General features: G+C 46.6%; 7 protein-coding genes across 7 annotated transcripts; 4 read left to right on the top strand and 3 right to left on the bottom strand.

Annotated features, from left to right (window-relative positions):
- Positions 1-579: 579 nt before the first annotated feature.
- YALI1_D19008g (uncharacterized protein) lies at positions 580-2169 on the top strand (the record flags this gene model as incomplete). Its single annotated transcript, XM_068282717.1, has 1 exon — positions 580-2169. One exon carries the CDS (start codon positions 580-582, stop codon positions 2167-2169), a length of 1590 nt encoding a protein of 529 aa, XP_068138818.1.
- A 1079-nt stretch (positions 2170-3248) lies between these two features.
- On the top strand, positions 3249-3581 carry YALI1_D18982g (uncharacterized protein; the record flags this gene model as incomplete). The annotated part of the gene is made up of 1 exon (XM_502862.4): positions 3249-3581. The coding sequence occupies one exon, from the start codon at positions 3249-3251 to the stop codon at positions 3579-3581; it is 333 nt and encodes a 110-aa protein (XP_502862.2).
- A 503-nt stretch (positions 3582-4084) lies between these two features.
- YALI1_D18943g (uncharacterized protein) lies at positions 4085-7090 on the bottom strand (the record flags this gene model as incomplete). Its single annotated transcript, XM_502861.3, has 1 exon — positions 4085-7090. One exon carries the CDS (start codon positions 7088-7090, stop codon positions 4085-4087), a length of 3006 nt encoding a protein of 1001 aa, XP_502861.3.
- A 5331-nt stretch (positions 7091-12421) lies between these two features.
- On the top strand, positions 12422-14044 carry YALI1_D18890g (uncharacterized protein; the record flags this gene model as incomplete). The annotated part of the gene is made up of 1 exon (XM_502860.3): positions 12422-14044. One exon carries the CDS (start codon positions 12422-12424, stop codon positions 14042-14044), a length of 1623 nt encoding a protein of 540 aa, XP_502860.1.
- Positions 14045-15736: 1692 nt separating this feature from the next.
- On the bottom strand, positions 15737-16891 carry YALI1_D18845g (uncharacterized protein; the record flags this gene model as incomplete). Its single annotated transcript, XM_502859.1, has 1 exon — positions 15737-16891. The coding sequence occupies one exon, from the start codon at positions 16889-16891 to the stop codon at positions 15737-15739; it is 1155 nt and encodes a 384-aa protein (XP_502859.1).
- Positions 16892-18104: 1213 nt separating this feature from the next.
- Positions 18105-19931, top strand: YALI1_D18833g (uncharacterized protein; the record flags this gene model as incomplete). The annotated part of the gene is made up of 1 exon (XM_502858.1): positions 18105-19931. One exon carries the CDS (start codon positions 18105-18107, stop codon positions 19929-19931), a length of 1827 nt encoding a protein of 608 aa, XP_502858.1.
- A 1170-nt stretch (positions 19932-21101) lies between these two features.
- On the bottom strand, positions 21102-24392 carry YALI1_D18770g (uncharacterized protein; the record flags this gene model as incomplete). Its single annotated transcript, XM_502857.3, has 1 exon — positions 21102-24392. One exon carries the CDS (start codon positions 24390-24392, stop codon positions 21102-21104), a length of 3291 nt encoding a protein of 1096 aa, XP_502857.2.

Raw genomic sequence — 24392 nt, 5'->3', positions numbered from 1 at the left:
GCTGTACCTAGACAGCCTATACTGTCCTGTGTACATACTACAAGTTTAGTACAGTACAGTACGATACTTGTACCGCTACCCGTAGTGGTATCGTACTGTACACTGTGTACCTTAGCATGCGCTGTTACACACTGTCTGTGAATATGTACAGTAGTAATTAATTATATTCATACTGTAGCTCACCAACACCCAACTCAGCCTGCATGGTCATATGAACCAACTACAAGTACATACTGTACTGTATGAGTACACTATACAGTATTATCGTAAGGTATCATGGCACTGATGAAGTACAAGTAACAGAGCCGCCATCACCCATGAATCACCCATGAATCACCCAGTGTACCCTACATATTTGATGTGCTTGATGCATCTGTCGCGTACCACCATACCATGTACTGCAGGGCACATGCTGGTACTTATACACGTCCTTTTACAAGTACAGTGTACACTACATCTAGCAGTTGTACTGTAAACGATACACGGATGGACACGATGATGCCAAATATTTTCTTCTACTGAAAAACTGAGTGATTCCATTATTTGAAGTTTACTGAGTAAATATAGCTCAAACGGAGAATGAGAGCAGTTGCCCCAGACATTGATATACAGTTATGTTCAGTATTCGTAAACTCACTGGTACCCCATCATCATATTGAGTTCGATAAAAAAGCCCAAATGCACTCTCCATCATCATCAAACAACATGTTCACAGGAAAATCCAATGTGTGGGGGAACAGTCAGATGACACGACTCTTTATTCTGACACTTACAATTGCAGGTCTGCAATTCACCTGGGGCGTGGAAATGAGTTATGTCAATGTCTACCTGTTATCTTTGGGCATGTCCAAGTCTACCATCTCGTTAGTATGGGCAATGGGACCCCTCGCGGGCCTTGTGACACAACCTGTGGTAGGCTTGCTGTCAGACTCTTGCACATCTCGATATGGAAGAAGGCGTCCGTTCATGGTTGTGGGATCGCTTTTCGTGTCTCTCTCGCTGGTGACTATGGCATGGGCCACGGAATTATCTCCCATTCTCTTCTTTTTAAACAAGAGCATTTCGACTCGCGTCATTGCGGTTTTCTCTGTGTTCCTCACCGACTTTTCCATTAACACTGTGCAAGCATGTTGTAGAGCTCTCATTGTGGATATCCTACCTGCTTCACTACAGCAAGCAGGTAACGGGTGGGCCGCTCGTCAAACAGCGGTAGGACATCTGATTGGCTATTTTCTGGGATTTCTCAACTTGGTTCATATTACCAACGGATGGATGGGAGACACTCAACTCAAGTGCTTGTGTGTTATTTCTTCTGCAGCGCTGTTACTTACTGTGGGGATAACAAGCATGCTAACAAGAGAACAGGTTCTTGTCAAGACTGAGCAGCATGAACCTGTGACGCTAAAGAGTGTATTAAGTCACACATGTGGAATCTTCACCACCATTTTCAAGACAGCTACCACTTTGCCTCCCAGAATGAAGCGAATTGTCTCTGTCCAATTCTTCGCATGGTACGGATGGTTTTCGTTTTTGTACTATTCATCAACATGGATTGGAGAGGTGTACCAACGACAACATGGCGGGGTCGATGAAGATGGTGATAAGGTCGGAAAGGTAGGTAGAATTGGATCAATGTCGTTGACGGTGTTCTCTGTCGTCTCTCTAATTGCTTCCTTTGTCATGCCATTTCTGGCAACAAATACTGTGTTCAGGTATAAACCACGGCTGACGTCCATTTGGACTGGCGCTCACATTGTGTTTTCTCTAGCGATGTTTTCCACGTTGTACGTTGGATCTGTGGGCGCGGCGACTGCAGTCATAGCCTCATGTGGATATTCTTGGGCAATCACAACTTGGGCTCCTTTCGCCTTGATGGGCGAGGAGATTCACAGGCTTGAAGGTACACCGCTCCCCATATCACAGGAGATAAACGAAACAGACCAACTAGGTCCCAATTCCAGTGCCACCTCCGACGCGAAGCATACAGGAGTGTACCTTGGTATCCACAACATTGCAATCAGTGCACCCCAATTCGTCTGCACGTTTGTGTCATCGTTTGTGTTTTTCTTGCTCGAAGGAGAGGGGGATGGAGGCCGTGCCATTGCCGTCACGTTCCAGATCGGAGGTGTCATGACGCTGATAGCCGCGTATATATCGAGGGCTCTCTGAATGAAGGGGTTCGTGTACTCGATTTTTATTCTTATTTATTATTTATTGAATCATCTGTGTAAATAGTACAGCGTATGTTTGTAGAGGCATCTGTAAGGGGAGGACCTCACTGGGGGGTCCTACAGTACAAATAATCAAGATGTTCAAGCACACAATGCCTGCTCGTGATGTATCATATATTAGTGGAGACAGTCCCTGCCAGTTTGCTACGATGTTATACATATACAAGCACCTACACCTACGGGATTCATAACACGAGCACTACTTGTAGATATAGTACATAGTGCTACGTAAGTAATTTTATGGATTTAGAGTCTATAGGTTGTCGAGTCTTCTTCGTTGGGGTTGGATTAACCAAATTACGCGATTGATCGACGAGAGTTGCTGCATGTGTGCTGGGCGTCTGTGTGCGTGTTCTCAAGGATAAAAAAGCAAGCTGGGTCAAAGCCCATCCCGAGATATCATGCATATTTAATTCACCTTCTGTACGATACAGTGTACGACACGATATTCCAAGATAAGATACTACTACAAGTAGTAGGTATGCACTGTTTGTGGGTTCTGCTGATGTTCTCGAAAACATACCTCCAGTTGTATTTGCCACCACCATTGCACCTCGCACACACTTGCCACATTTTGAGTGAGCTAAAAGCTAAATTCTGGCCGCTGTGCGTCACTTGAGATGGCGTCAGCGACTCCTCCTATACACGATTAAACCATGTTGAGGTTGTGGGGTGGAAACCATTGTCGAGTCTAGGTAATTACATGACTGAGCAGTCACTTTGCCATTTCTGCTGTCGCCTTACTTACGAGTTCACCTCTCATTTCGACAATGCTGGCACCCATTGACATAAACCCTAAAACCATCTGATAAAAACCATCTGATAAAAACCATCTGATTAAAGCAAACTTTTCTCATGTATGCCCGGAACCTTAAAAATACACTCTCCTATATACACCTTGGAGTCCCCCAATTCCTCATCCACACATCCACACACACCCATACACGCACGCACGCACGCAAGCACGCTAGCACGCAAGCACGCAAGCACGCAAACACATACTGACTCTTTGCATCCATGTCTCGATTTCTGCGATCTTTTGGGCTGCTGAAACAAGCGGTAACCCCGGGAACTACTTCACATTTCGCTGCTGCTACGACTTCTTCTGTTCCTCCTCGGTTGAAAGCACACACCTCTGAGGGGGATGCTGCCCTCCCATTCCACGACTCGGTCATCTACAAACTAGACGACCTCAAAGTGCGCATCTCAGAAACTCCAACGTCCACTAAGAAGTGGGAGATCAATATCCCTGGCAATGACCACCCCATCAAATTCAAGTCAAAGCACGATGCTGTCCACTTTGCCATTTTCCAAGGCTGGGAGTTTGATGTCAGCCAGAGGGAAAGATAGAAGGAAAAGCCACAACAGCTCGAGAGAGCACTAACTTGCATTAAATTATAAATACATCAATCATGACCATGCTCAAAGCAATGGTTCTGTATATACACGGTCCATGGCAATAGGTGTAAGTGTAGTAGCTACATATAGCGCGTCTCTATGATAACCAAACCAGCAACATGTTATGTACAAGTACTTGTACCGGACATTATTCTAGAACAAGTTATACAGCAGGATTCGCATGGATATGGCCTTTGTACTTTCAAGAACGTGTAACCAACTACTGTGCCAGCTTAACTAATCAGGTTGTCAGGTATACTTCCTAATGAACTTCTATACAAGTACAGTACAGGTCTCCTTTTACAACATTTACACTCTTGTCTATATGCTAGTTTGTATTTGTACCATAATTTACTCGTGACTTCACTCATCCTCCTCACCCAATATGATGCAACTTTCCAACTATCAGTGAAACAGGCTGGGAGCAACCTCAGTTCACAGCTCGCCAGTGCGGGCTATCTAATACCGAACCCTTCACTCTCGTTCATTGCCATAACGATCTTATCAATGAACTTCTGCCTGCTCGAATATCCATACACACACAGCTCGTTAAAACAAGTGTGACTCACGGGGAAACGGTCACAGTCGGGACCCGAGAAAGTAATCTTGAAGTTCATGTTCGAAATACCTGTGGCAGGAATCCTGTCACTTCCAGTGATGAATCGTAGCAACTTCTTCTGCTTCTCCTCCTCTAGGTTCTCAGCCCATTTCCAAAACCATCTCACGACAAGTTCCGACTCCGGATCTTCAGTAGTGAAGTTCTGGTATCTAGTGACGGTTTTCAGGGTGCCGATATCCAAAGGTTCTGAAGATCCCTTCACTAGCGCTTCAAGCTCTTCCGGGCGGAACAATGAGAGGGCATTGCCTCCCACAACGGAATGGAAGCCTTTCTTGTATTCTGCAAACGTTGTTGAAATAGATGTTTCCAGAAAGAACTTGACCAGCCTTGAAACGTAATCACGCCGGTTACGTGTCGTGACACTCACGTGGCTTCCATTGCTGATTAAGTCACACGACTTCTTCACACCCTCAGAATCGATAATGACATTGTAGCTGAGGTTCAGTGACTCCACTTCAGACTCAGTGAACTTCAGAAGCTGCGAGAGCGACCGCCCAACCGTCGGATTCACAACTGTGAAGTCTTCGAGTCCGACCGGACATCCCAAGAGCTTCTTGAAAACAACTGGAGGAAGTGGCAAGTCGAGCATGCTAGAGTTATACAGTGCCAAGCCAGTAATTACACCGGCAAGTCTGTATTCTCGAAGGTCACCGTCCTGAGCTTTGCAACCAGGGTTAAACCAGCAGTAATGCGACTCTTCATCCTCGACAAATAAGTTTCTGGCCGGGTTGAAGAGAGCAGTCTTCAATAGCAAGAACCACTCCTTTCGGATTCCGCCAACATCAATGCCAGGTTCGCCCACGAACTCAACACGCAAGGACTTTTTGTAGTTGCCGTTGTTACGTTCTATCTCAGATAAAGAATCGGCAAGAAGGGATTCCCGTTTCACCTTGATCTTGAGATATGGTTCAATGTGCTGGCGCTGACTGAGAGAGTCGAAGAATGCCTCCCGAGCTTTGAATTCCATCTGCTTCTTGGCATCATATTCGAGCACCGAAGTCTTAGCTCCAAGAGAAAGCAGACAAGGAAAGGCACAAAACGTGAACTTGGTCGCGTCTGGAGAGGTATCAGTTCCCCCAAATAGCGACCCGTTACAGAGCATGTCTGCATTCAAATTGGTACCATCACGCGATTGCCAAGCCCCGAAATCACCGCAAACATCCACGAAATCAACCATTGTGTTGTAAAATTGCGACGTGGGTAAGTAAGAGGCGACGAAATTGACGTTGAACAGCACAGACATGAAACGGGCAGCTGCTGTAATTTGCCAGTCATTGCAGTAGTCGTAGATCCGGATTTTCCGTGAGCGACGTGACTTGCTCGAAGACCGAGTCAAGCCACTAACTGGGCCCACCTTAGGAAGAGACCCAGGTGTAGCGGCAGGACCACGATCACGCGACCAGACCCGTCCACCACTACTGCCTCCACTCCCAACCCCCCCGCTGACACCCTCATCATCATCTCCATCACTCGAATGCCGATACATGTACGTCAGTCGACTGGAGATGAACGAATTCACCATGTCTACAACGAGGGAAAACCGGTCACTGGAAAAGCGCAGATACCAGTTGACAATGTTTTTGTTGAGTTCAGCACCTGTATGGGCCTGGTAGCCGATGAGGTGTGATAAGATGCAGTAAGAAAGATAAGGGATCGATGATGTAGGAGGCGGTGGTCCCATGCATCGATTGGAAGAGTTAGATTGCACATGGTTAGCAGGGGGCATGTCATGGAGCTCAGCCGGTGGCGATACACGTGACTCAGACGCGCTATTGGGCGGTGTTTCTCCAGCACCTCCTCGCCTACCTGAGCTCACAGGTTCACCACGATACCCTGGGCGGGATTCTCCAGGTGAAATAGAACTGGGACTACTGCCACTTTCACCGCGCGACCTCTCTTTTGATGTAATACTTCCTCCAGTAACCCCCGGGATCGCACTCCCCGCGCTCTCCCTCCTGCCAGCAGCGCCTCCACCTGTGACACCAAAACTTCCATCGGGCTTTCTTACTGGTGCAGGAACACCAACAGGAATATTCCCCTTGTTTTGAGACAGCACGGCACGGTCGGAAACGCCGTTCTTACCACCCTTGCGCTCTCCCACTTTAGTCCGGCCCTCAGATTCCCCTCTGGGAACATCGCCAGAAGGTCTTCTCCTTTCTTGAAACTCAGGGGTAGCTACCCTGGGACCCCTCACCCTCTTACCTTCTTTCTGTTCCTTCATCTGTTCACTCAGTCCTCTGTTCAGCAGACTCACATTTTGCAGCGAAGGAATGGCCATAAGGATGATCAAGAAGCGCAGCTTTTCGGGCTTGTCGAGTAACATGCGCGGCCTTCTAAGCAGCTTTAGAGCACCTCTCAAAACTGCCAATTGCGGTTCCGGACCCAAACTCCATACTTGTTGAAAGAAGACATCGATTTCATCCAGATCTAGGCCATGAGACGTGCTAATGGAGTGCAATTTGACGTTGAACATATGGAATGAAGCGTTTAGGCAGGTTGGTGACGAAAAGCTGTCAAAGAGGTTCTTGCACAGAGAATGGGGTGTTTCAATCCACTTTTCCAGCAGTGCACACGATACTGGCTCCAGATCCCCCCCTCGGACGCTAGTCGATCGCAAGTCTTTTATGGTGTTGCAGGTAGAGCACAGGAATGATCGGAGGTGTGGCGGTAAGCTTATACTGCTTCCACAAGACGAACATGTGGTTGTGATGGATCGTGAGCTGTTTGGGCGGTTTTTAGAAGCTGGAATGGTCGGAACAGAACTGCCAACATGTAGCTCGCTTAGTACAGTACTGGGCGACGACTTTGAGCCGCGGGATTTCTGCCACGGCAAGTTGAACATGAAGACAGCGGTGCAAAAGTGTTGTGTTGAAGAGTAATTAGATGTATAGAAGCAGTCTGTGCACGATTGTGTAACTGCATGTGGTGTCGTGCATATGTGGGGGCGGAGGCAATTAATAAGGTTCTGTGCTAAAAATGTAGAAATTGATGATATTGAGCTTTCTCAGGGAGGGTAGACAAATACAATGATGTATACGCTATATGTATCGGGAATAAAAATGGTTCTACTGAGGGGTCCTTACAATTCTCCAATGAAGACGCGTTATGTGAATAGAAACCTTATTATTGGTTGTAAACAGTATACTCGTATGTACTGTACATATTGTACTGTAAGTACTACTTGTTGATTATAATTTTTTTTTTTTTTTAAAAAAAAGAGTATATGGGTAAAGGATATCTTCCCATAGTGTTATCATTTGAGAGGTGTAAAGGGAGGCTACATCGCCACCATTACAAGGCTGTGGGCTGGTAAGTGGTGTAGTCGGGTGTTGTTTTTATTTAGCTGCTCTATTTACAAGTACTGTACGCTTCATGAACCAGGTGTGGAAGGTGAAACGCGTGTTAATACGAGCTATTACCTAATACGGTAATTGTAGTTTTATTTATCCGATGTGAATATTCGAAGAACACTGTTGGAGTAGAATGGGCGGAGCATGTGACTGCAAGAACTCCGGCCGGTATAATTCAGTTGAATTGTCGATAATAGAGCCTATACCCATGGAGGTTTATTGACCTAGTGTTCAAGCCGTTGATACTTCAGTACAGTATACTACAGTACAATTAGATATACAGGCTCTACTTGTAGTATGTAGTCTTAGTGTGTTTTAACGCCTTCAGATATATGTAGTGGCGTTTTAGTTGTACTGTAGCTACCTATGAGAACGAGTACGTGTTTTGGGGACTAAGTCTCGTACAAAGCCAGGCAGTTAGACTTACTACTTATAGTAGACGATAAGCCTCGAATTTGACTGGTGAACGGAAAACGTGCATTCTGGAATAAAAAATATCTAGTGTCACTGTACCGTAGAGTGTTACTGTAGGCACATGTAATAACATCGCCACCACCGTAGTAAGTATACTGTGCATCTTGGCTCGTTCCACCACTTTTGGGTGAAATACCGGCTTGTTTTCTAATTGCCTGAATCTTTACATAATTACAACAGCAGCTCGTCAGTACAACTACAGCATGTACTGGTACATATTGTATAGGCAATGTGAATACGAACATGAGTGTGCAGAGAACGCGAGAGTTCAAATGCATCGTTGCAACATTTGGAATGAATAAAATGTAACGGCTCGAGACTAACTAACCAAAATGTGGGGACCCCAGATTTCGCCTGGCAGGGGTTTTTTAATTTTTTTTTAATTTTTTTTAATCATTGCTCATGCGGGGTAAAAATACGAAGGGTCCCGGGTAAAGTAGGATGGAAGGAGTTGGCGATTTATGGAAGAGTTGGCGATTTGTGGAAGAGTTGGCGACTTGTGGAAGAGCTGGCGATTTGTGGAAGAGTTGGCGAGAGGAGGAGATGGGAGGGCGGGGCGTATAAGAGATGCGCTGCAAAAAAAATGCTCTGATTATTCCTTCCAGCCCGCAACTAATTTATAGAAGTGTGAATAGCAACAAAAAAAGGAAGAGTGATGGTGTATTAAGTAAATGTAGGGGTCCCACTATTTAAGTACTGTACTTGTACTTGTACAACATGACCTTACTTGTACGTCTCTGGGAGACTGTCATGCTGATGACAAGCTACTGGATAACTAAGAGGTCCCTTAGAAGAGAGACCCTTCAAGATTGCTTCAAAGGTTCAACATCCCAGCCTTCGTGCCCTTAACACCTCCCGAGCTGAACTATCATTGTGAAACAGCCCCTGGCAGATTTAGAAGTGTTTGTCGTGTTAGAAGTGTTTGACGTATTCAGATTATTGAACTCCCCGCTACGATATGGTGGACTAGTCCCACCATAGATCCAAGGGTCAAATGGCCATATCGACACAGTCCATGACATGCCTGATGTTTCTGACGTCATAAACATATAAGCGGAGGTCTGAAGACCATGAGTTTCCAACATGTCTTCACCATCGTGGTAAGAGGAACTTTTAATTGGATTAGAGGCTGTTCAGTGCATGGGACGGCTGCGGGTGATGAATAGACCATTGGGGACACACGGAGGGCAACCCTCCGCCCCCTCCATATGGTGTCTCCAGTGTCAACAAGCATTCCTGGAGGAGTAAAATCCTCTCTGCTCGAACGCTCGGAGAGAGTGTGATCCATTCATGAACGCCTTCGATTTCATCCAAATACCAGAATCAGGATGCTTATGTTGAACAAAAACCTTCAAGATAATGACATGGCAGAGGACCCGTGATCCCTCTTGAACTTTTTTCGTCAATTGAACCTCTCTAACGTCTCGTTCCAGTTATTATTACCCTCTGGTCTCACGGGAACGAGGTTTTCGGGAATCAGGACTCCGGACTCTAGAGATTAGTGCTGTCAAGTATTTAGCAGCCGTTTGAACTCGTGGAACAATGTGTTGGAGAGAAGAGAGGTGGTGTCGAGTTGATACTATGAAAAAAGAAAAAAGCCCAAGAGATTGAGTCCGAAGAAGTTGTGGAGCTCAGTGGTGAATCCATGTTTTACTATATGTGTAGAGATATTAAATAAGGCTCTCACCTGGTAACGATTTTCAAGTGTTAGTAAGCCAAGATCTCGTACTTGTCGATCAAAGATGATACTCGTATCGTCTCAGAACATAAATTATTCATCAATATCAACATATTTTATTAAGTATTCTTTAAAACGAATAAATTAAATAATTTCATACATCGATGTTAAGAATTAAAAGATATATATTAACATGGTTGTTGAATAAAATGAACATTTATATAACAAATACATAAACGACTTACATATCACTTGCTGAGAAGAGTTCCAATACACCAGACTCTTCTCTCTAATAGAAAGACTCATCTGGAGAGTCTCTGCACCCTCGTGGAGGATTCGACTGAGCACGCCATCCGGTTGACCAAATTCAGCTGAGTGATATCCCTTACAATGGAAACTACAGTACATACATATTTCGAGTGGTTTTTCAAGGTTTTCGATTCAATAATCATGAACCGATGATTGTAATCAAATACTGTATGTACAGTAGAGAAGTCTAGTGGGGGGTCTAGTAACATTCTGAGAGATAGTAAGCAAACTCTTGTATACACATCACCATCGGAATAATGTGTCCTGTAAAGTGAGTTGTAATCGCTACATTAACAAGATAATAGCATGCATGGTCCAACATGCCACGGCTGGAAGTATCTTTCATTGACATTCAACATTCAACCCAATCCACCAGCGTATGACCACCGGATAAGCAGTTTGCTCTACGCATTCCTATATTTTCGAGAGCCTTTAGACTGTAGTTGTACCGTAGTAGTTCCAGAGCCGCCGTTATCACAACACAAAGGGGTTTGATACTGGCGCTTGAATGCACAGGTGCCTAACTATCTATAGCTCGAGTTAGATATTTACCCTGTGGTATCTATGGTGCTAAGCAGGTGTGAATGGTCTTATACCTCGATATGCAAGGAGCTGCTCATACAAGTCCAGTGTATCGTCTCCATCGTCCAATAGTTTTTCACGAAATAATGCCAGTAGCTAATCACCTGAGGCTGGCTCCCCTGTCTGACAAGAGTGTGGCTGCCGAAGTCAAGCAACCGTTGCTAATATCGCTACCTGTTGCTGGTACGGGAGTATTTTGAGGGGGCACAGGAGGCGGACCCATGCATCTGTCTTAACTGTACAGATAGGCTAATATGAGTGCACCAGAGAAGATAAAGACGATACAATCTCACGTTTCATCCCCAAATGGACGTTATTCAGAGATCAGTCATGTGGTTGCAAGATAAGGAGATACTCTATGGGCGATTGACTATGTCTCGGTATGCTAGGAGCGAAATGTTGATAGGAGATAAACTGTGAATCTAGCTGGCACACTATCCTGCCGGTTATTACCTATTCCGTTAGTGCCTATTATTGTATCGTTTTGCCTTCAAGCCCCTTCTAGAATCAAAAACATATGTGCAGGACATGCTGTAGAAAGCGACAGGCGATCAACAGAGGCCACAAAGTCAATTGTACAGTACTGTAAGACACATCCCCACACCACAACCAACTTCCCGTTGTGAGACGAAAACTACCCCACAGTCTCCTTTTCCTCCTGTAACTTCGACATGATGTCATCTTACATCTGTGAGTTTAGCCGCGCCGCCTATATTATTTTAAGGACCCTTGACAGAGGAGTAAAAGGAAAAAGTGAAAAAAAAAAACAAAACATACCCCTTGTTGGATATTGATATATTCATGTGGTAGAAATGTTTCCAACGCAATTTCTACTAACTACACCTCTTACATCAAAAGGATCCCCGGTGATAATCGAACCCACCAGCACCATTTTAACCTTAAGCGAAAGTGGCTCCAAATAAGGTTTCTCCCATTGTGGCAGGGAGTGGCGACCTTGAGATAGCTACCCACGGAAAAAAAAAAAGTATTTACATACCGGGGGAGGAATAAAAAAGGGGACACATGAACAAATCAAATTCACGGGGAAAACGAAAAGAACATTGGCAACCGGCTTACTGTTGCATGCCACATAGGTGAGCGGTTTGTGCAATGTAATGTGCAGATAAAAAGGCACGGCTGAAGCTATGCATAAAAGCCGTGCGATAACAGATATGATTGAGAGACCTGAGTAAGATTGAAATGCCCCTTATCTATGTTGATGATGGATGTGCCCGTTTGTTTCTTGTTATATTTTCTCACCTGATTTTCCAATCTGTCCCTTGCTACTAGTCTCAGTGGTGCATGCCAAGAGTCCGAGTCAGGGTTACATGGTTGTATAATTACACAAGTGTCAAAAGTGATGCAAGAAAGAAGGAGATGTCGAGGGGGTCAAGGTAGTGAATTACATGTCACTTGTGGAAAAGTGGCATAAATGCAGCACACAAGTGAAACGGTCTCGTGGTTTATGGCATTGTGATGGAATGTATGCTCTGTGGAGGAGACACTGTAACTGGCGCGGTAGATACACACGGACGTTTGCCTACGAGAGGAACAATAACAATCTGAGACTCATACAAGTAGGTGATCTACTAATGTGGGGGAACTTTCAAAAAAAAATTCACGATAAATCCAGTTGTTCCGCCGTTTTCTCGCTTTCCTATCACATATATTACCGAACTCTAGACAGCCTACCGCAAGCTACTGCCATTTATGATGCTTGGCTGAAAGCTAATCTGAACATATATAGCAGTAAGATGGGCCATTTTATGACAGTATCGCCATGGACAAAACATTTTCAGTCACCGTCGAGCCATCCCCAAGTCCCTCGGACCTGGAATACGGAGAAGTCAAGCACACCACCAAAAGAGCTCTCAAATCACGTCATGTTCAGCTCATTGCCCTAGGAGGGTGCATCGGAACAGGTCTGTTCATTGGATCCGGAACTATCTTATCGAGTTCAGGTCCCGGCAGTATGTTGTGTGCCTACATTGTCATGTCCTTTGTCATTTGGACTGTCATGAACGCACTAGGGGAGATGACTACATTTCTTCCCATCGACGGAGCAAGTCCTCCCATGTACGTGAACAGATTTGTGGACGACTCGTTGGCATTCGCATGTGGCTGGAACTATTGGTATGCATATGCTATCCTTGTCGCTGCAGAAGTCACCGCTGCTGCCATTATTTTCGAGTATTGGACCTCTGCTGTGCACTCTGCAGTATGGATCACTATCGTTCTCGTCACCTGTGTCTTGTTGAATATCATCGCTGTTGCCATATTCGGCGAGACAGAGTTCTGGTTTGCGTCCATCAAAATCATTGGTATTCTGGGATTAATTATTGTTGGAATCGTCATCTTCTTCGGTGGAGGACCTAAACATGACAGACTAGGCTTCCGATACTGGAAGGACGGCAAGGCATTTCTGCCTTACATCATTGATGGTGCGGGTGGACGATTCTGCGGCTTCTGGAGTGCTATCATTCGAAGTGGGTTCTCTTTCATTCTTAGTCCCGAGCTGGTAACTATTTCTGCTGGAGAAACTGAGGCGCCCCGAAGAAACATCCCCAAAGCAACCAGACGATTTGCTTACCGTCTTATCTTCTTTTACATCTGCGGCTCTCTGGTAATTGGAACCATTGTGTCATCAGATGACCCCCTTCTGCTCAACAAAAAGAATGAAGATGCCTCTGCCTCGCCTTTTGTCATTGGAATCCAAAATGCAGGTATCCCCGTTCTCAACCACATCATCAACGGTGTTATTCTGACCTCTGCCTGGTCCTCTGGAAACTCCTTCCTGTTTGCAGGCTCGCGAACACTCTACTCCCTAGCCTGCCAGGGAGAGGCGCCTCAAATTTTCACAAAGTGCTCCAAAAACGGTGTTCCTTACTACTGTGTAGCCATCACAGCTGCTGTTGGCTGCCTGGCCTTCCTTAACGTCTCCGCCTCCTCCGCTAACGCTTTCAACTGGCTTTCTAACCTGTCCACAATTTCGGGCTTCTTGGCTTGGATCTGCGTGCTTATTGCTATGCTTCGATTCAGAAAGGCCGTTGCCTTCAACGACATCACGCTTCCATTCAAAACCCCAGGACAGCCCTACACGACTATTGTTGTTTTGGCCTTTATTTCCCTCCTTACTCTGACGAACGGATTCACTGTATTTGTTGGAGGATCCTTCACCGGCGCTGATTTCGTTGCGGCTTACATCACAATCCCTCTGTTCCTCGTCCTCTACCTTGGACATCGATTTGGCTACAAGAGAGCAGGCCTTAAGACCACCTGGTGGAGATCGATCCCCGAAATCGATATGGTCTCAGGTCTCGCAGAGTGCGAAAAGACTGAGCTACTGACACCAGAGCGAAAGCCGCGAAATTGGCTTGAGAAGGTCTGGTTCTGGATCGCTTAGTAGTAGCACATCAATCACCACCTACGTATGTACTGTAGTCAATAAATTATTTATGAGTTTTAAGAATAGGCTGGAAGTGTGAGAGTGTCTGAGTATGCTGATGCGCTATTTTAAACCGGTAATGCGGCAGCTATAGCATCGCAGTTATTACGACTGAACTGTAGCTATCAAAAGGCACATGTCATTGCTCTAGATCTCTAGCTTCCGAGGTTGCAGAGGCTACTGTACCCAACCCGAAGCATCGCCAGATTAGGTTTGGTGCGGGTTTTTGTCATATTCGGTGGAATAGGCTTGTGGGTATTTTCTCCGCAGTTTTCAAGCAGGAGAGATGGTCAGTCACTGATGGGTTTAGCGAAGGAAATGCCACACTAACGTTGTATGCCATTGGACCAGAGCAAGATCAATACATGCTGTTAATAGCTCCATATTGGTTGCACATTACATTACGGTATGCACTGTTCCCTGCTGGCTGGGTTGTATTCTCATCATCAGTACAGGAACTAAAAATACCGTATCAATTCAGGGTGAGCGAATCTAATTACTGTACTGTACATACGTATGTACTCGTAGCCCTACTCGTAGAAGACCCGGGATAAATAAAACAATGCATTTAATGAAGATAATGATGATGCGGGGCCAGAATTCTTATGCGAAACTTCTGCCTATGTCTTGTGAGGGCCTATTGGCACAACTTCACACCTCGAAATGTGTACTCCAACGAATTCTTGGGGTAGTAAGTTCCTCCAAATTGAGCTGAAGTTCTGTTGGCTTCGGCCTTTGCCTTGAGAAGTGTCAGTAGATACATGTTGATGTAGAGGTTGATGCGCCAAAGTTTCTGTGAGTTGTAGTCGTTGGTATGGTGGTGTCAATTGCGGAGAACCGCCGGTGGTTTATCTGCGCAAGAGACCCGCCGTACTGTTACCTTTTATATCATCTCAAGCTTGAAGCGGCACTTAAACTCCGCAACCTCTCCACAGCTTCGGACAGACTCAAGACACCTGACGTTTGCTATATATGTATGAGATGCAGGTGTGATGCAGACGGTGGACTGATGGCGAAAGAAAAGCCGCTATTCACCAGCGGGTGCCAAGAAAAGCTCCACATTTACCAAGCCATGTAAGCGAACATTGCCCATGGACAGACAAGACAGCTCTACTAGTATCGTACAGTAGTGAGAATCTTGCTTTGCGCGATCCAGATCACTGTCTCTCAGCCCTTCTTTCAAAAAAAGATAATCCTAGTCTTGATCGTGATTAGGTTGAGCGGGAGGGAGACAAAATGTGCGGGCCACAGTCAGATTTCAGTGGAGCGAGAGATTTACTGGGGAAGAAATTGGTTCGGCTGCCATCCGTTCACGTTACTGTAAACTTGGTTTGATTGTGTTTCTGCGCGATTTTTTCTCATTTCCAAGAGAAAATCGAACATTGAAGAACACGTCCACATGAGCGTGTCGGTGCGAAGCTTCGTTTAAAACTTCGAAGGTGTATCTTTGACTTAATCTCAAGTACAGTAGGTACCCAACTGTATGTATTCACTCGTGAAAACGCTGGACATACGAGAGTCTCGAAAGCCGCACTAAGGAGCATTATTTATTGTTCCTATCTTTTGTTCTTATATATATTTATTCGCTGTATTTCTTTTCCTCCTACTTCTAGTTTCCTCTGCCATTTGTGGGCTCACTCGTTTCACCTCTTACAGTCTCACCTCTGTGGCACTGTTGCAGCCTCCACCGCACTGCTTCTTCTCCTTGGAATCATGGCTCTGTTCACCGAGATGCTTGTCAACTCGCTCAAAGCTCTTCATGGGCTTCAGTCCCCACTTCTCCAGCATGGCCTTATCCTCGTCCCAGCCGTTGCACATGGTAGTCAGCATCTTCTTGCCTGTAAAGATGGCGTTGGCTCCAGCCATGAAGCACATGGCCTGCTCAGGTTCCTTCATGGTGTATCGTCCAGCAGCAAGTCTGATTTTAGAGCCAGGCATCACCACTCGAGCAGTAGCAACAGTTCGAACAACAGTGTCATAGGTGAGTTGCTTCTCCTTCATGGCAGGGTCGTCTCCAAGAGGTGTGCCCTTGATGGGGACAAGACGGTTGATAGGAAGGGACTCAGGATGAGAGGGCATAGTAGCCAGAGCCCACAGGAATCCAACGTGGTCATCAGCTGTTTCACCCAGACCAAGAATACCACCAGAGCACACGCTGACGCCTGCTTCTCTAACGTTTTCAATAGTCTGAAGACGCTCATCGAAAGTTCGAGTGGTGATCACCTTAGGGTAGTGTTCTCGAGAAGTGTCAATGTTATGGTTGTAGGCAGTGAGTCCAGCTCTTCGTAGCTCTTCAGCCTGAGCCTTGTCAACCATTCCGAGAGTCACGCAGGATTCCATGCCGAGCTCGTGCACAGCACCAATCATCTCCTTGACGTTCTTTAGGGCGTTCTTTCGACCCTTCATGTCTCGCCAGGCGGCTCCCATACAGAATCTCGTAGAACCATTGGCCTTGGCCTCCTTTGCAGCGGCAATAACCTCAGCTGGCTTGACTGCCTTCTCGGCCTCAACACCAGTAGTGTATCTGGATGACTGAGCGCAGTACTTGCAGTCCTCAGTGCATCCTCCACTCTTGATGTTGTAAAGAGTGCAAAGTTGCACCTCTGCAGGGTTGTGGTGTTGTCTGTGCACGGTGGCGGCCTTGAAAACAAGATCCATCAAAGGCATGTTGTAGATTTTGGACACCTCATCTCTGGTCCAGTTGGTTCTGATAGCAGAAGATGTGGTGGGTTGGAAGCTTGCATGGGAGGCGAGGTTTCGCACAAAAACACGCGTGGACACTTTAGGAAGAGTTGTTCGGAGCATAGTTTGTGATCAAGAGTTGTTGGGACGAAAGTCGGGGGTGAGTTGGGGGTATATATACGTTTTTTTGTTGACCCCGCAAACCCCGCCATGCCGACTTTTCGCCGTGAATATGGTGTTACGCTGATTGGTTGAGATTTGAGTCACTGGGAGATAAGGGAGTCATCGAGAGTCACCGGGAGTCATTGGGAGGTTCATACCTGAGTAGAGTTGCAATTCAGATGACTCAATTGAGTCATGCAGAGTAGTCATCTGAGGACCCACTTAAGCGACTCATTTTGACTCCTCCTGCAGTTGGGAAGTTGGAGGTGAGAAACGTGGTAAAAAGTTGAAATTGGGCGTGAGCTACTCACCTCGGTTCGCACATACTCGAGTAGATGAATATTCTCGATCTCTATAGAAGCGATGATTCATTGGCCCCTCAGTATGTACACGGTAGTGTACGTCATGGCTGAACATGTATGTACGAGTGTACAAGTGGTGTAGGAAGTACGAGCTGGCGTGCATGTTCACTCGGAGTATGGTGGACTAGACACAATGTGGAGTGTTCGCTGTGTTTGAATCCGACGGATGTTTATCGCTGTGGAAACCTGAAAGTGCACAGTGTCAAATTACTGGACATGGATGTAGGACATGTTATTCAGCGTTGTGCCTACTGGTGGTGAGTCTTCGGTTGGGTTGAAGGACCAGGAGCAATGGACTCAGTACTCGAACAACAAGTGGTACGAAAACAAGTACTTGTAGTACGATCCTGTGTACCGGATATCAGTAACATCGGCACTCAAACATCTTCAATCAAAAGGTCCCATTGATGTGTAACGGGGAAAGCTTTGTTGCGGCTTCATGAATCTGTTGAACACGTTTATTTAGACCGCACATCTATTTTGCTACACCATATTTGTCTCTTCTGGGAGTTTTTTTTATTTTTTTATTTTATATATTTATATATTTATTTATATATATATTTATTTATTCTCCTTTTTTCCAAATTTTCCGTACTGGGGCCTTGAAACAACGACTTCAGTTTTTTTTTTGTAAAACGTCGGACGCGCCCACAATGGAGCCTCCCAATTCTGCAATATTTACGTCCCGATTTCGGCTCGAACCGACAACCTCTAACCTTATTTCCCACAGCTTCTTAGTTTTAGTCACATGACCCCCTCTACCAGCCACCTACGATATTACTCAACACATCGAATTAATAGAACGAAACCCCATGGAGAACTGGGACGACGATTTCGGCGATGAGGCAGACCTCGTGCTGCGCGCGTCTACCTCAACGGTCTCCTCTTCCGAAGACAACGATTTTGGTGGTCTGATACACAAACTGGGCTCCAACGCGACTTCAACCACCAAGTCGCCGATAAAACGACCTGTCACGAATATGAAGAACTTTCGCAGTCTGGATGACATGCCGGACTTTACGACATTACAAACAGTTCTTTCCGACGACGATTTAGAAGGATTTGACGACTTTCCCACTATCAAGGGCAAACCGCTGACGTTGAAACCACAGATAAGCATACAGAAATCCAATAAAACGACACAAGGGAAGCACCAGTCGCGAGACACTGATTGGGGAGACGACTTTGAAGATGGATTTGATCTCCCTACAGACTTTACCCCTCTTTCCGTTCGCAAAAAGACAATTTACCCCAGTGGCTTGGACGTTCCTGAGCCCGTGACGCCTACACGTTCTCCATCAAAGGGCCGCGAATCGCCCTCTACGTCGATATTCTCACCCGCTTCTTCCCACTACTCTGAGACAGACGCGCCGGAAGGCGACATGTGCGAGGGTTTCGATTTGCCCAACCTAGACAATATCGACCTTGGCAAGGTGTTGGAGGAACGCCAGAGAGTCGCCGAGGCGGAAGCAGAAGCCGAGGCAGCTCAGTGGCAGCAAAAACCAGCCCAAGATGACTTCTTTGACGGAATAGAGCTCAACGACGACTCTTTCGTGAATGTCAAGTCCACTGTCAACAAGAACATCTTGAAGAACGGAAAGTCCGTGGGTAAGCTTCAAAAGCGGAGGGCAAGTCAGAACACCTCCGGCTCGACAATGCGTGGCCTATCTCACATGCCATCTTTGCCGTCGTTGAAACCAGCTTTAAGAGTCAACCCGAGTCCAAAGCTAGCATCCAACACTAGACAAATCCGACCGGCGCAGTCCATGGTGAACATTCGAGACCGTCGCAAACAGGACACAGTCAAGGTGGACTCGTTGGAGAGTCTTCGCAAGTACAACACTGTGAAGACGTTGAGTCGACCCAAATCGCGAATCCAGTTCGATGGGTTTGAGCTTGATGATCTGGATGATCTGGATGTGGCACGAGATGCCCCACGCGACTTTGGCACAGTTACACGCGACTCCGTGAAGCCTTTGGAGGCCTACCGCGAAAGCACTGTGCGGAATCCGACATATGCATCCATGCTCAAGGCAAAGGGCCCTACGTCCCGTGAGAGCGGAGGGTCGCGTGATGGGACAATCAAAGCCCGTGACCTGGGCGGTGCTGGACCACGCGATGGAGGTGGAACGGTCAGAGTGCGTGAACCCCGGTTCCGGGCCAAACGTGGCCTCATTCGGCCGCTAGGAACTCACTTCACACCCCCGACTAACTCTTCCATGTCGTTCAACCCTACAACGATGTTGTGGGAAGGTAATGACGTCGATCTGAAGCGATTTGAGTCGGCTAAACCTGCTCTTCTTGCATTCAAGTCGACTAAGGGCGCACAGGTTGTTGGAAATATGTATTTTGACCCCGTCAAGCTGTGCTGGAAAAGCATGGAGGTGGATATTGACGAGCTTGAGGGATTGGAAGACCTGGAGGAGGAGCCCACTTCCATTGGTTTTGGAGGACGGGGTTTCAGTGGAGCAGCTGACGGGCATGAGTTTGATCTTTCTGATGAGTTTGTGTCAAAGTTGAAACATCAGGAGGAGAGATGGAACAGGAAAACAGCTGGGTGGTTCGAAGTGGGAGCCAAGTTCGATAGAGACTATTTGTGGGATCTACGAAAGTTGATCACCAATACCGCAAAGAAGTGAGGCGAAACGAACACAAAGAGATGACCATATTTATAGAGAGTATCAGTAATTTAGCTAATGAAGTTGCTGCGCATGTTTTTTTACTACATCCACCGAAAACATGAGCCTAGATTGCTTGAATATTGTTGTGATATTATACAGTATGTAGACATCCGAGCACGGGAGTATGTTTTTACGAGGTGTGACGCTATTAATTAATTCTTGATTGGGCCAATTCTCGATGGAACGTCCGGTGAATTAATCTCTCCATTACTTTTACTATTATTTGTAGATTTTCCATAAATAGTAAAATTATTGTAAAAAAAATTGCTGTAAAAAAAATTGCTGGTACGCACTTGTAACCCAAATATAATCCATCATCTATTCCTACCCGTCATGAACTCAATCTTGCTCTCTGCATCGTCTATCAACATTGACACAATGTCGACCCTAGAAGAACGAATAGCGGCGTACGAAAGTCCACAATGCAATATTCTGGATGGATTTAGCCACGAGAAGATTGTGAGCTCTGGACTAGGTCTGCTATTTGTGGGGCTGTTCATTCTTTACAAAGATGTGAAGTCGGAAGCATGGGCCTGGAGGGAGATTATCACGACCTTTGGGGTTGTGTGGCTCGTCGCGTGGCTGGTCATCCATTTTCGCTTGAACAAAAGCAAAGACAAGCCCCAAGTAAACGTCAGAAAAGGGATTGAATGAGCCTCCCATTGATATCGGCGCCTGATCCGTTGTATCAGAATGGCCATGCCTTGTCAAAGCGTACTTGTACAAGTACGTTTGTATATACACTTATTAGAATTATATTGCAAGCTTTTGTAGTGCGGAACATGCTTCCTCTTTTTCTTCTCCGATTTTGTTAGATTATTTCTGATTTTTGACGATTTTATAAACATTGTTGGATAAATATAACTGGATTATCCGTACAATTTCAACTCTTACTGTACAGTAGTATGTACATTCGTAAAATGGTATGTATCTACACATACAAGTGTAAAGTCCAGATCACTTCAGACCTGGAAGGTAACAGACCGAACCGGTTGTCTGGTTGTCTGGTTGTCTGGAAACGTGTGATCCCAGAACCATCTGGAGATTCCAGACTCTTTGGTCGCCAAGTTATACAAACAGCAGCTCACATAAAACAATCTATTACCATAATCTATTTTCATACACCCTCTAAGAAAAGTCCTCATCATCGGATTGCAGGTACTGAGCGTAGTCGTCCATGGAGCCGAAAGTAGGCAGGTCGGAAAACTTCTTCTTCTTCTGCTTCTTGTCTCCATCATCACCGGCCTTTCGCTTGAGAGTGACCTCGTCGTCAGAAGCAATGAGGTTATCCTCATCGTCAGAGAAGTCTAGAGCAGGCTCATCATCAGAGTCAGCAGCACCTTCCTCATCCTCGTCTTCAGCTTCTTCGAAGAAGGCGGCCTCGTCCTTCTTAGAGGGCTTCTCAGACTCGGACTTCTCCTCCTCCAGATCAGAATCGGAGAAGTCGGAGAAATCTCCCTCCTCGAGCTCACCATCAATCTTGTCGAGCTCAGGGTCATCAGAGAAGTCGTCCATGTCCATATCGATGTCGTCTTCTTCGGGATCAATGTCGGGTTGGGATTTCACCATAGCATCCCAAACTTCGTCGTCGTCAAGTTCAGAATCACCTCCGATATCCTGGTACTCATCCTCCTTGGACAGCTTCTTGGTCTCCTCCTTAAGCTGCTTAGGCTGGAAGTAGTTATAGAAGAAGACATCCTCGGGGGCAACCTTGTCCTTGTTTCGATCCTTCCACTCCTGAACGTTGACGGGCTGGGCAGTGTTGGAGCCCTTGAGTCCGACCAACAGGTTGTTGGCAGCAGCTCCACCAGCCAGAGGCTGCATGATAGAGTTACCCTTGAGCTTCTGCTGCTGCTTGGGGTTTCGGTAGACGAACTTGTCGAGGAAGTGGGCCAGAGAATGCAGATCAAGATCGGGCTTGGCCAGAGACTCGCCTCTGTTGACGTAGTTTTCGGCGTAGGCAGTCACCGAAGGGTGGTAGTGTCTCAGAAGGAACTGAAGCTCGTAGAGAGAGGTGGTGTTAGCGTTTGCGAACAAGGGGTCACGCTTCTTTCCATCGTAAGAGTCCTCCTTGTGGGTCTGAGACTCGCCGCTATCCACCGACTTTTTAGAGGTATCAATGTTGACCATGAGTCCATCATCTTCCTCCTCCTTGACATCTGTAAACTCCTCGAGGCCGGTAGAAACGTTGGAGAGGGCCTCCACACCGCCAGAGATCTTTCTCACTTCTCCCAGAAGGTAAACCATACCGACTACTGAGCCAGTCTTGAGCCATCCAAGAGCAACTTGCACCATTCGCTTAGCAAAGGCCTGGACTCGCTGAACGTTGGTGTCAGCCTTGATACTTTTGAACAGCAGGTTGAGGTATAGTCCCTGCTTGGAAGAATCAACAAGACGGGGATCAAGGAGGGACTCGTAGAGAGTTCGGTAATATCGATCCTTTTGAGCGTCCTGGCACACTTGGAACAAGAGAGACAGAGCCTGGATGGCTGTACCGAAGTTGGCAGAGTGAGTAATTCTGAAAAGGGAGTCAATGTGCTTAGAAAACTCAGCCTCTGTCAGATTAGAAAAGGGGAACGCTCGGTTCAGGCCAGAGAGAATAGCAGAGATGAGTTTCTGGTTAGCTTCGTCCTTCTGTGTCTCGACAGTCTTCTGCTGCTGCTTGACACCTCCCTTCTTACCCTTGCCGGCGTTGTGACGCGACTTATGCTTGCCCTTGGTATCCTTAGCGTCCTTCTTTGTGAGATCCTTGTCGAAATCGGCCTCGTTCTCCTTTAGCACCTTCTCAAACAACAGGAAGTAGTTGGTGACAAGAGTGTTGGCCAGATCAGTGTCCCTTGATGTAAGAATACTCTGGTTGAGGGTGATGGCAGAGTAGTACTGGGAATGGTAGTCAGAGCCGGGTCGGAAAACAAGCTCCCAGATGGAGTTGATTACAATACCCTTCATGGCAGGGTGGGCCTGCATGAGCTGAAGCAGGTGGTATGACGTCTGAGAGCAGACAACGGTATCCTTGTCACCCAGCTTGTTGACAGCCAGTCGGAGCAAGTTGACTTCCTGCTCAGGCTTGGCCTTGAGAAGGTCGACAATGTGGGCTACCACCGAAGACCGCAGATGGGTGACAGTGTCGTGCGAAATTCCCTCCATGATCTGAAGCAGCTCAAAGTACTGGGTCTTGAGCCAGTCTTCAAAAGCCCAGATGGCGAGGTACTCAGGTGCCGAGTTTTTCTGGACAGGCTGGTTCTTGAACCATCTTAGTTTTCGATCAGGAAGAACACCAGCGTTGATAAACAGGTCCTTCAGAGCCTCCAGACCCTGGAGAGCAGAGGTTCTGCCCTTCTTCTTACAAAGGTACATGAGCTGTTCGAACGACTTGAGATTGTGCAGAGGAGAGTCGTGGATAAGCAGGGTGTAAGTGGAAATCTTATCACTCAGAGTACCGGAAGTGAGCATCTGCTGCATGAACGTTTGTTGCGACGATTGCTGGTTGCCCTTGTATGTGTCTTGATCCTGCTTGAGCAGCTTCATACCCTGATCCTTCAATGACTCGACGTCAGTCTCTGAAATGGGTTCGAGGGTCTCAGGCACGTCAATCTGATGGTTGTACCAATCAGGACGAGGAGGCACGGCAGTGGGAGTCTTGATGTCCTGGGGGAGAGACATGGCCTCAATAAGCTTCTCCTTGGCAGAAGGGCCAGTAGAAATGATAGGCTTAGCGGGAGCAGGCTCGTCGTCAGAGTCAGACTCGGATTCTTCATCGTCCTCCTCTGTGTCCTCATCCTCGTCATCCTCCATCCCCTCATCATCGTCCTCCTCTTGTTCCTCCTCAACGTCCTCATCCTTGACATCCTCGACGAGTTGAGGAACGTCTCCATCGAGTCCAATGTCCTTCATGAACTTGAGCAGATCTCCAGAATCAATCTTGGAGCCGTTTGAAGGGTTCACAACCACATCATCCTCTCCATCAGACAGGTCCTCCACGAGTTTGAGATCCTCTTCGGTTCCTCCGAGCTCCAGGATCTCGGCCAGCAGAGAATCAGGCTTGAATTCCTTGGTCTTGGTCTTGGTCGACTTGTCCGAGCTGGAGTCCTGGCTCTTGGTCCTGGACCCCTTACTCTTCTCGGTCTTGTCAGATCCCTTGGTCTTCGAGGGCTTTACCTCAGTGACCTTCTCTTCCTCCTTCTTGCCGAACTTGGATTTGTTGAAGTTCTTGGCCTTCTTCTTCATGGCTTCAGCCTCCTCCTTCTTGCGCTGCTCATGCTCCTTCTTCTTGGCCTCTCGGGCATCGTTCTTAGCCTTGTTCTCAGCCTTGACGGCATTCTTGGCGTCCTTTTTCTTGGAGTTTTTATCGTTGGCCGTGTCCAACTTGGCCTTGATTTTGTCGGCCAAATTGGAAAACGACGATGTTTCCAGTGACAT

The sequence above is a fragment of the Yarrowia lipolytica genome, chromosome 1D (genome assembly GCF_001761485.1).
Source record: "Yarrowia lipolytica chromosome 1D, complete sequence".
Lineage (NCBI taxonomy): Eukaryota > Fungi > Ascomycota > Dipodascomycetes > Dipodascales > Yarrowia > Yarrowia lipolytica.
This window is presented reverse-complemented; position numbering and strand designations above follow the sequence as displayed.